This window comes from Syngnathoides biaculeatus, chromosome 12 (assembly GCF_019802595.1).
Source record: "Syngnathoides biaculeatus isolate LvHL_M chromosome 12, ASM1980259v1, whole genome shotgun sequence".
Lineage (NCBI taxonomy): Eukaryota > Metazoa > Chordata > Actinopteri > Syngnathiformes > Syngnathidae > Syngnathoides > Syngnathoides biaculeatus.
In genome coordinates, this window is record NC_084651.1 from 6,558,809 (window position 1) to 6,571,171 (window position 12,363).

A 12,363-nucleotide genomic window follows, 5' to 3' on the forward strand; every position below is an offset into this window, starting at 1 on the left:
GAACATTGTTGCTTGTTTTGGGCTTAAAATTGTATGCGGGTCAAGGAATAATATTAGAGAAGTTTCCAAGAAAAGAACTATTTTTTACTTTTTACAAAGGGTTGTCTGTTTACGATGTTTTGAAGTTCCAAACGGTGAGCGATGAATTAGCGTACCGAGGACCACTGACTGGTTACATCGTTTGACTTGGACAGCGATGAGAATATTTAAAAATGGATGATTTGACAAAAAAAAAAAACATGCTGATTATCGTGGGATGTGTTCCATAGTTTAGTATCTTGGATATCACTGCCAAAGATAATTGTTTGTGAAACTTGCAAGACGAGAAAATCTGGTGGCGGAGCTTCTGATGAAGAGAGCCGGACTTTCTTTTTTCAACTTGGCAAGCAAGGTCTGCAGTCTACTGAGAGCCACTACGCGTGCGCACGTTCCCATTGTGGAAACACTCCGTAATAATCTCCGGGCACGTATTTATATCTCTTAAACCAACGTACTTATTGGGCCTTTTGCAGAAAGCGACATTAGCGCCAGCTGCACGGTACCTCGTAGAAAGTGTGACAAATTGCTAGCTCCATATAGCTTAATCTGTTTACTGCGACCCTCGCGTGTATGTGTGCGCGGAGTTATTACAAACTAATTAAAGAAATCACTTTGATATAATTAGTCAGATTTCAGGAAGCTCATTAGTAGTAATTTGCATGAAAAATGGGCCCTGTAGTGACACTTTCGACCCAGCTACCCGATATCTGTTTTTTTTCCCCTTCCTATCTGGTTACACATCAACCCCTATTGTTTGTTGTTTGAGGCGCTCTGAAGTGGCCCGCGATATTTGCAGTGATCGCCCCGAGAAGCGGCAGGGCGTCTTTCAACAATTTCCTCCCCTAAAGCCACCCAACCTGGCAGACGCGCGCCTCCTGTGTACACGAGGCGGGGAGGAGTGAGTGGCAAAACACTGTCTATTTATGTGTCAGCTTCCTGACAAAGAAGCGGGCTGACAAGCGAGGCTTTCCCTCGACGGAGCAGGGAGTGGGGCGGCGGGGGGCTTTTATTCACCGCACTTACATGCCCGGTCTATGCCCACAGACTCATGTGATTTGCAAATCACACTCTTTGAAAAGTCACAAACGGGGCGAGACACGCCACGCTACGGCTTTGTCAGGCGTCTTCACACGGCAGCTAGCTGTATCGCTAACAGCGCGCTTCGCCGCGGAAGAAGCCTTCTCTTAGCATTTGCCTGCCTGTCACTTTTGGGCAACACACGCAGTCGGCGCCTTCATGCTTGGGGTGTCTCCTCCCTCTGAGGCTTTGCCATCCTCCCTTTGGACTGACAAATACATTCCCGTTCGGAAAAGGAAAAAAAAAAGCAACATCCTGCTATTACGTCATCCCTTCAGAATGTGATGCTCACAGAAAAATGTTTTGCTACCTGGAATCAGAACAACCGCTACGCTCATATTTTCCAGATGCTCACAAAGATTTTTTTTAAATACACCTGTCCCCCTCAAATTATAACAACTGCCTGCTTTTGAACATCTTCTAAGTGCCGCGGCGACGTAAATTGTTGTGTATTTTGGACATCACTTTTGCTGTTTTTAATTTATTTAAATTTTAAAATTTGTGTCTATTTAAATTGATATTTAGTGGATTGGTTGGTTCAATGGAACCATCTCGATTAATAATTCTGCCGTTTTATGTAGCATAAACAGGTGAGTTTTGGCTTTACATTTTTTCCACACGATAATGATAAATTATAAAAATAAAATCAACATTTATCTACGTGAGGGGCTGTGTCAGGATGGGCATCCGGCGTAAAGACTGTACCAAACAAATTTGAAATCAACATTTATCTATCAATCCATATTTGCACCAACCTGAAGGGATTAAGAAATGTCTGAATGCCCAAAAAGAAAAAAGACTTTCCACAACTTTTTTTTAAGACAAATTCAATTCAAAGTGAGGCTCAAATTCAATCAAAATATTTGACTAAAACATGAAATGATACATTTTAAAGATTAAAATTGTACTATTTTTTATAGTGAATGCACAGTAGGTAAATTGAAAAAATCTTAAAAAACCTTGAAAATTTTTTTTAAAAAAATCACTTTTTACATTACACTCAATTTATACATTCCTACATACATACAGTACACACGACGTTCAAAATGTAGCAATGTTGTTTGTGTCTGATGAACATTTAATATCTCTAAATATAAACATTAAGGATAAGGTGCCAAATCAAATGCACAACTTTTTAAGGATCCACGGAGACGGCACAAAATGTTGGTAATCATTCCTGAACGAGATACTTTTGAGACTGTCCGAGGGCCACAAAAACCGACCCCTGTTTATTATCTGTCCCCGCTCCCTTTTTTTCCCACCGCGGACGAAAACCCCCCCCCCCCGCAAACGTGGGCACAGAGAGGCACTTGTGTGACGCCGATGTCACACAGCTCTACCTGGCCTCCCGCGCACAAAAGCTAAGGTATCATTACGAGGTGCACACAATGGCCATTCAAGCAAGTCCCAGCGCTCCTCCGGACCGGGGAACAATGTTATTTTTTGTCCCTGCATTATAAAGACAGAGTTTTTTTTTTTTTTTTTTGCAGGAAACCTGACAGACAAAACCCTTTGGAGGTAAATGCTCCAGGCGGCGAACGGGTTTAATCTTTTCCCATTAGCATTTAGCTACCCCCCCCCTCCTCCCCTTCACAACACAACACCCCACCCACACATACACACAAAGACCATATTTACAGGGTCAAAAGTAAAGCTGAGGCGTCCTCGGGAGACTTTCTTTATGTTGATCTTTGGGATTTATTGACAGGGCTTTGCGCTTTCATTTGTTGCTAATTAATTTTGCAGAGGCGCTAAGGACAAACAGCAACAACAACAAAAAAAACAACAACAATAAAACTAACTAGCAAAAACTGCAAACATATTTGTGATGGTGAAAGCGGAAATACAAATTTCTTCCACCATCCAAGCATATTAAACATCATTAAGTCCTAACGCAGGGTTTAGATCATATAATAGTTGTAATGTCAACAATACAACATCTATGTTAGAGGGGCGAGGGGGGTGGCCGGGTGTGCTTTGGAGGGGGGGGGGGTTTCTATGTGTGCACATTCACTTATATGTTGTGTGCACACAAATGGGTGACGTACTGGTGTGTACGTGTGTGACTCCATGTGTGTGATTCATTCCAGGGCAGTTTTAGTCCTTATAAAATATTCATTTTGGTTGTGCAGGGCCCTGTAATTGCCATCTCTCACCCTGAATTATTTATACCTCGCACAGACTGACAAAGCTTTGCCATACGGCCCCAGATGAATCAGAAAGCAGCCATCTCTGCTGCCAACAGCACTGGGCTTTCACACAAATATGGCAGCCACGTCTCTCTGCCTGGCCTCTCTTAATTTGACATTTTCTCCCCCCCCCCCCCCCAAAACCCCTCCCCGCCTTTGTCCTAGGTGCACAGAAAGGTTACCTGTTAGCTTTAAGCGCCGAGCCGCTCGCTGTCTTTCTGTCTCTCTCGCCAACCGCCCGCCCCCCCCTTTGCCTACATGACAGTCCAAATGCTGTTCCACCCCCCCCCACCAGCCCCCACCGCCCCTCTTTTTTGTGAACGCGTTAATGTGGCGGCAATGGCAGAGTGGCTGCCTCATGTTTTATGATGGCTGACCAGTCCTGACAGCCACTTTGGATGTATGTATTATACATTAGTAATAATATGATGTCGAAATACACTCATACACGTTTGGGCATGCATGGACGGACAGCAGCAGCAGGGAAAAAAAAAAAAGGAGTGGGAGAGGGGGGGGAGGTAGGAGGAAAAAAAAAAAGCACTGACTCACAGGACCACAGCACATACACATGCAGGCACATGCAAATATGAGCAGCGTCCAAAATAGCTGCTGAGTAAATGTCCAAAGCCCCCCTGCTGGGGCTCCCCGTACAGCTGCGTTCCTCCGCTCTTGCCCGGGACTGATCACTCTCAGCCACCACAGGAGACCAACGTTGTATGGCTCCCATTGTGGAGCCTTCCAGAACCCCTGCGCCCGACACCCTAAATACAACTATTCACCCGGGCAGCTCACTCTAACACACGCTTATCTTCCGTCGGACGAGTGCGGGGAGGCGCTGACTGGTATTTCCTCAGGGCCCCGAGCTCCGGAGCTGACCACTAATCAAAAAGCACCGTATTTTCTGCTCTGGAGGCCAAAAAAAAAAAAAAAAAAAAAAAAAAAATGACCGGGAGATGCCTCTTTGCTGTCCAGCTAAACACATAGTTGCAATGCTGAGGAAACCTGCCAATTGATATAGCGATCATTTGCAACATATAATAAAGAATACAGATTTAAATACCTAATTATTATAATCAGCACTGTTTAGGGTGGGCATAGTAGCGGATTAATTAAAAATAATAAATGATGTCTTGAAGTGATGTCGTTCACCCAGCTAGTATTACCGTATTTTACGCACTATAAGGCGCACCGCATTATCAGGCGCACCTTCAACGAATGGCCTATTGTAAAAAAAAAAATTCATATATAAGGCGCACAGAATAGACGGTACAGGAGAGGCTGGGGTTACGTTATGCATCCATTAGATGGAGCTGCGCTAAAGGCTTGACATTGATCCCATGTATAAGGCGCACCGGATTATAAAGCGCACCGTCTGCTTTTCTGAAAATTAAAGGGTTTTAGGTTGAAAATGCAGTGCTTTAAGAATATCAGTTAGGCAATAATGAACTAGCAATTTTGCCTTTAGGGATAGAATACGGAGCGTTATGATGTGCACGATCGTTTTAGGAACGGAAGGAACTCCGTCGAACATGCTGTGTAGATAACTGTTAGCAGATACTTTGTCTCACCCCTATTAGCTACCTGAGCATTTTTTTTTAATCAGCAGGATTAAACGGGAAAAAAAAATGTAGATAGGTTGGGGCTTGGCTAAGGAAGAACCCAATGCATTTTGGTGCTGATCCAGACTTAGATGTTTGTGAATAATGCATGGATGTTAATGACAAAATCCAGGCATCTATCCTGGAGGCGGGTATTCAATTTGGTGCCGATCCAAATGAGGGTTGCTCAGCCTTGGCAGAAATCTGCACTGCACTGACTGACAGCTGATCATTTTAATTGGCACCTCCATCATCATCATCTGCTATTTATATACGAATACTCAACATATTTTGGAAGTGGGCTCAACGGCCGCAACCGGTGTTTATACGCGAGAGGAATTTTCGAGGCTAAACAGCGCAGAATTATTGATGTTTTTGTGTCCCGTTACACTGTGTTCAAAGTACGCGGCGGAGAGTAAAACAAAGAGCTGCATGCAACAGTACACAGCCTCTGCATCATCTCCATGCGAGGGGATGGCGGCGGCGCAGGCGAAAAGCTCGCGGCTAAACATCGCAGCCGAGCGCGGCGCGCAAGCCTCCGAGTGCGGCGTTAGGCTGGTGACGGATATTTAGCGGGAGCTGCGCGCCTTTTGTTTCACCGACGACACTAAAACCTTGCGCTCAGAGCCTGCGAGGGAACTAGCAAGGAGCGGGCCTCGACTCCGAGCGAGCTGTTTGCGAAGACGAGCGATTCTCTTCAGTACGAGACTAACAGTGTCCAGAGAGAAAGAGGGAGGGAGGGAGAGAAAGAGCAGGAGCTGAGGATGACTGAAAGTAGCAAAGAGAGAGAGAGAGAGAGGAGAGAGAGAGAGAGAGAAGGAGCTTCCATAATGAGTCCTGCAGCCACGGAGTAAATGAAGAGGGATTGACAGAATGAGGGATCCTCAAGTGAAATAATGTCAATGCCACTCTGCCCATTAGAGAGGAAAAGGGGGATGGCCGAATGGAGGAGAGGGTAAAGAGGGATGAATGGAGGGACACAGCCACATGTACGGGGCGCGCAGGAAGCGCATCAATTATTTGTGACGCTCCCCCTCCGCCATACACGCAGCAATGAAAAAAATATGAAACAACAAAATGAACTGACAACAGCAGCAGCAGCGCGGAGAGAGGGAAAAGGAGGAAAAAAAAGTGCTTGAAAAGATCCAATAAATTGTAGCAGATACGCCGGTTGAGATATTTGATGTCGAACAATAATAATCGGGGCGACATCTGCCGCCCCGTCCCGCGAGCGGAAGGGGTTAATCTCCCCAAACCCAATAAGGTTGGATAGTAAGGCACTTGTTCGCTGATAAAGAAGCGATCGGATCTGCTCGGGTCGCTCCCTGGGCGCTTGTAGAAGGGGTAGAGCAAATATTGTTAATGCGCCGCTGTGGTCGACTTGGACGAAGGCGAGGGAAAATCAGCGCAAAGTCAGCATCCAGCCGGAAGAGCCCCGGACAGAAACGGCAGCCGTACCTGACCCCGGTCTCCCAGGGCACTTGGAATTGCATACATAAGTGTCCGAGTGGGAAGATAAAGATCTTTAAATGTCTCACTTCTTCTTTTTCCCGTGTCACAACAGGGATCTGAACGCAGTTCAGTGGAGTGCCTAATAACGGGAGCAGTAGGTAGAGAAGGCGGGAGGCTTGACATTAAGACCCTGGCGTTTTGGAAATCCGATATGCTATTGACCCGCGCGCAACTATCTCAGCGCAGAGATCTGGTGTCAGCAGATTGTAGCGCGGTGTCGGGAGCTGTTTCTTCTGCAGGGGGGCTCCTGTAACAGGGGCCCATTGAGTCTGGGAAGGCAGCTGGGGCCTGATGGGCCGGGGCCGGCCCGGCGATCGATACTCGCCGCCCCGCGCGGATGACCTCACTGTCATGGCTGCCGGCTGTGGACACTGCATGCTAGTCATTAGTGGCGGGGCACCAGTCCGGGAGCTTAGCCTTGTCGATACCTGACTCGAATGGATACTTTTGACCATCTGTCGGTGTATTAGGTGACAGGGAAAGCGCTTCTTTTTTAAAAAAAAAAAATATATATATTAAATCTACAAAATAAATTGACGGCTAGCGTGCCCCTCGCTCAATAATGCAACATTATCCCTATTCGCTCTCGTGACTCCAATCAAAGAGGCGGACATTAATGCGCGCGTGATATCAACCCGGCAATTAAGTCGGCCATTTAAATGAGAGAAGGCCCTCGTCACCTCGTCTGTTTGTTTTTTTTAAACCACTTTCTCTCCCCCCTCTTTTTTCCCCTCTGTTTGATGATAGGAAAGGGCGAGCTAGAATTAGGGCGATGGGTCTTCCTTTGAGTGTCAGCCTAAAATGATCAGAGTAAAGATAAGAGGGTCTAGCAGCCCTCAAATCAGTCAAAGTGCCAAAGTTGGCCTTTTTCTCCTCAATTACCGGCTGTGTGAAGCCAGGGAGTGGAAGGCGCAGAGCCTGCTGCATTACTAAAGAGACAATCTATTTCCCCTTTGACCAGAGGGAGAGAAATCATTATGGCATGATTAGTAGCTTCGGCAGTGGGCGAGCACGGAGGTACAACGGCAGAAGTGTATTAATTGCTGCAGACTGAGGCGCGAGCCGGATTGTTCTAATGTTGATTTGTGGAGCGGCGTGACTGGCAAGGGCCGACATAAAAGCTGATGTCAGCTCTCAGTTCTACTGGCGCGCGACGCAGACGCTTGATGTCAGAACGGGCGCCAAGCGCCGGAAAGTCTTCCCCTCGATTCTCGTCGATGTCTTCCCCTCTTTGTCGATCTTTGCTCTCCCACAGCCCGATCTGCACTTTTCTCAGATTGGACGGCGCCCCGCCCCCTCCCCTCCCGTCCTCGCTCACCTCCAACTGATAGCTGCCTCGGCCGATTATTTCATCCAGCCCGGGTCCGCCGAGAGCCTTCTCTGCCGGCTTTGGAAGAGCTTTAATTAGCCATGTTAATATCCCCTTCATTGGCCTTAATATCACTCAACACCTTCCTCCATCTCAGCGGCCACCAGGGCCCCCCTGTCCTGTCAGAACAGCTGATTATTGAGAAGGATAGCTTTAATCAAACCTAATTGCAGTTCATTCTTCCTCGCTATCCCCCTTTGCCCTCCATTGCCAACATCTAATGGCAGCGACGACTTGATATCCCATTAAAAAACAATTAAACAAGCTCCTTTTGTCTCCGTGCGTGCCAAAAACAAGAGCACAAACTTCTGTAGATATTTAAGAAGTAAAAGAGCAGGAGAGAGAGAGGGGCCTCGTCTTAATTGCTCTCGTTTCCACGGAGGACCAATTTGCGCCGCGCTCATGGAGAATCTTAACCAACTCAAACGTAATGGATGCTATAGGACCGCCGCCGTGGACGATGAAAATTAAGCTTATCTTTTTAGCGGCAAAATTGAGCTTAATTGCCTTCATAACAGTAAACATAAAGGAGCTTCTTTATGAGCATCCACCCCCAATTTCTCATGTTTATTGTTTTGTTACTTTTTGCTCTCGGGTAGCGAGAACAGCATGTAAAAAACTAAAATAAAATAAAACATCCCAGAAAAGTCCAACTCGCAAAGTTATGCGTTTGTTTTATGAAGTCAGTGCATTGTTTGGCAAATGTATTCCATCTCTTGTTCAGACATAAATTGTGTGTGTGAAGCCGGCGCACACAAACACCCAGGCGCAAAAACCCACACTGCCTCGGCCTTACCCAATCTGTATGAGAGGCGACAGACAAATAAAAGTCGTATTTCAGGTCTGCTTTCCACAGATGTCTGCTGCTCTACATTACGACTCTTTGGGGAAATAAAAACAGGGTCAGGGAATTAGAGTACATAATGGTCATTTTGATGATCGGCCAACAGATGCAACCCGAAAACACAGTCAACACAATCAAGTGAAATGCCCTAATGACAAGTCGGCATTTTTAATGGCCTCGCCGCACACCGATGGCCAATCAGCGTCCTGGCACGGGTTAAAACGTCTTTTATTGATGTCCGAGCCAAGTCTCCTCGGATGCGGAGGGAAAATATTTTCTCACCTCACCTCTCCCTCCTGGGCCCTGCGGGGCCAAGTACAAGGTATAGGAGTCTATCGAAGAACGCTTCGAAATGAGCGGCGTGCGCGTTAATGCGGCCGGGGTGAGGAGGGTCATTCCGGACGCCGATTTACGGCTGGCCGCCGTCCCGCCGGGTAAAAAGGAAAGTCTTAAGTGTTGAGAAAGCGTCCTCTCGTGCCAGGCGAGCCGCCGTGTTTAGCGCAATGACACGGCGACGGCAATCTACGGTAATCCGACGGTCCGGTCTCCCGTTTTGCAAGCACAATACAAACCACAGTGACTGCGGAGAGTGATGCAAACACGATGTGAGGGGAAAGTAAACATCACAGCATTTTTTTTACGGCAACATCAGTTAGCATTCCGCGGCGGGACATTGCGAAAATCACGTCAATTTCATTGTTTGCTCTGCGCAGTTGTGCAACGTGGCACAATGGGCTGTCACTGGGACGCGCCGCTCTCGTCGCCTCGTTGTTAATCTCCCCACCCCCCCACCCCCCCTTTAACTGTTGCCATGTCTCAAAAGTCACATGCGTGGGGCCCATTCTTGGGCGAAGGGTGGGGTGACCTGGAGCTTTATCGATAAATTCTGCCAGAGCCGTGAGAAAGCGCGTCTAACAAACCAGCCCGGCCCAGATCTCACTCAGACGTGACATTTGTTCAGAGACGATTAGCCAGGTTGTAATTTGTGGCGTAATTGCCTCACCCACCCACAAGTGCACGGGGTGTGTGTGCATGCGTTAAGCGTGCGTCTGTGTGTGGCATACGGCAGTCCCAGGAGTGTCCGCCTAATTGCCTGACAGGACTATAAGTTTTGTGGCGCGCTCTCACCTTGTTAGGTCCTTTATCCCTGATGCTCTTCAAACAAGACCTGGTCACAGGTGGGCCTCATTTGCTTCCCTATTGAACAGGAGAACTTTAATTGCACAGGGGTGCCCTGGGATTAAAGAGGTGGGCGGAATATCAAGTGACTTTCCGCGTGCTGGCGGCAGATGGGTGTTGGGAAAGACCCGTGAACTCAGGTGAAGGCGGTGACAAAGAGACTGATGGTGTTGATTCGGATAAATAATGTATCGATTCCGGAACGGCCCTTCCAACGGATGCTCGATTGCGCTGATCGACGGCGCTCGCTCGCCGCAGTGATACCCGATCTAAAATGCGATACGAGAGCTGTATCTATAATTCTGCCTCGACAAAAGTAACTATTTGATCGACCGTGTGTTTATTAGTGAAATAACAGCACAGCGTCTTACGAAGAGGTTTTGCTAATATTTGGCTTACCTTATAAAGCCACATGAGAGTGGCAAGATACTGAATTTTGGATGCAGTATTTTAGTATGATGCAGTGCAGTTCTATACAACTGCTAAAAAAATAAATAAATAAAAACATCTCACCTCAAAACTGAACACTACTATCTCTATAAAATTATTATTTTTTTTAAATCTCCAGCTCTTGCTCTGTAACTACTCTCATGGTCGTCAAATGTACTTCACAGAATCCACGCAAGTAATGTTCTTTTCCCTTGTTGTGTCCTGTCTTCCAGATTCTTCCTAAAGTTCTTCCTCAAGTGTAACCAGAACTGTCTGAAGAATGCAGGGAACCCACGAGACATGCGTAGATTCCAGGTGAGTGAAATCCACTTCACACGTCGCGTCTGCTGCCGTCTTGTCGCGCAAATAAATCAACGCGCGCTCGCACGTGAATCTAAAATCTATTATTGGCACTGGGGGAGGTTGAAAAAAACAAAACAAAACAAAAAAAAAACAGGACAGGGATTTGTTGTCTTATGTGCTCTGGACGGAATATTTATAAGGGAATCGCATCTGACACAAATAAAGATATAGGATTTAGCGGTGCCATCAATTGTGTTCCTGACAGCTTTCTGAGCCTCAGCACAGGGGGGAGGACCATCCCAGCACATGTAACAACAGTGTTAACTCACGAGCTGTCTGACAGCGGAAATTCATACCTGCGTGTATGCGTGAGCATGCACTCTCCCTCTCACGCTCACACACACATTCATATTTCTCCCCGACGAGCAGCCTTGCTCACATATGTGCGCACTTAAGCGTATACACATGTAGCACTTACAGCCATCTGAAAACCATCATTGTTGTGGGCAGGCAAAATGTGGCGATTTACATCGAAAGGACATGACCACGGAGTGATTTTACTGCTTCCCGCGTCTAACGTGTCAAGCATTCCAGCCTTGAAATGATCGACCCCCCCCCCCAATTGATAATTGGTTTATCCCAACGCCGCGTCTGTCTGTCCGGCCCACCGCCGCGTCCAGTCGAGATCGGCGGGAGTTTAGAGCGATTTGCGCTATCAGGACGAGGACAAACGAGAGGACGGCGTCTTCGCTGGGTGATGGGCACGCGGGTTGGATCCAGGAGGAAGGCCAGCCAGACATGAAAGCGACGAGACAAGGGTGTCCCGTCCTGATGTCACCGCCGTCAGGCCTCCTCACGGATTCCCCGAGGGCGAAAGTGGACTGAAGCATGACAGCCGCCACGTCTCGCTTCTGTGTCAAAAGGTTGCGAGAAGCAGCAGCGCAGCACTTTTCAGAGAAGCAAAAATGTATATCTTGTCTCCGCCATTCTGGCTCCAACAGTTCATATAATAGAGTTTTTTTTTCCTCCCAAATAGATTTGCCAGATGCTCCTCCCTAGGTGTTTCTTTGGCCAAACTTGTGTACTCTGAATGCCTTCAACTCCACTTATTACCCCCAAAAACCAGCTGGAGGCCAGAGAGGGCCTAATCCATCATCCTCAGCTTGGCCCAGCTCTGAACCTGCTCCAAAGAATGGAGCTCTTTCACTTCCCCTTCTCCTTTTACCCCCACCTCCACCAGTCCCAAAAACTAACTCCAAAAAAAAAAAAAAAAAAAAATAGAAAAAAAGCGCCCCCCTAAATTCCACCGCTACAGCGAGGTCACTTACCAGCGAGGCAAACCTGAGAGGGGGCTCTGTGTTTCCGGCTCAGACACACTTTAGCCATTCACATGTGGCCTCGCTGTTTGGAGATGTGGTCGGCGAAAAAACAACAACAAAAATAAGCATTATGAAATATGGGAGTGTGGTTTGGAATCCGATCCTAGCAAAATGTTTTCTGAGTGATGGGAGAGTGCACGGCTCAGCTGCTAATGACTCCAGTAATATTTTAAAAGGAGGGCTGCCCCCTCCATCTTCAAACAGATGCGCGCGCTGATCAATAATTTGGAGCTTCGAGCCGCGATGACAGTTGTGCCGAGTGGCTGAACGGAAATGTATTTTGGAGGCTCAAAAGTCAATTAGCTGTACACAAATGCGAGACGCCAAGGAGCAAAATGGCCGGTAACGTGATACGTCCGAAGGAAAGCGTTTGAAAGCGGCTGCGCGATTGCAAAGACGCAACACACTTACCAGCGGTTGCGTTTTAAAATGTACACATTTTTTT

General features: G+C 47.2%; 2 protein-coding genes across 7 annotated transcripts in view; one reads left to right on the forward strand and one right to left on the reverse strand.

Moving 5' to 3' along the window:
* Positions 1-12,363, forward strand: part of ebf3b (EBF transcription factor 3b) — a 118,415-nt gene that overhangs the window by 75,735 nt on the left and 30,317 nt on the right. For all 6 annotated transcript variants that reach the window (XM_061836982.1, XM_061836985.1, XM_061836983.1 and 3 more), the window contains exon 12: positions 10,470-10,551. In XM_061836982.1, the coding sequence (XP_061692966.1) occupies positions 10,470-10,551 (82 nt within the window). The remainder of the gene's footprint in view (positions 1-10,469; positions 10,552-12,363) is intronic.
* The window catches only part of mgmt (O-6-methylguanine-DNA methyltransferase), a 135,422-nt gene that overhangs the window by 8,438 nt on the left and 114,621 nt on the right, over positions 1-12,363 (reverse strand). The gene's annotated exons all lie outside the window — the stretch shown is intronic.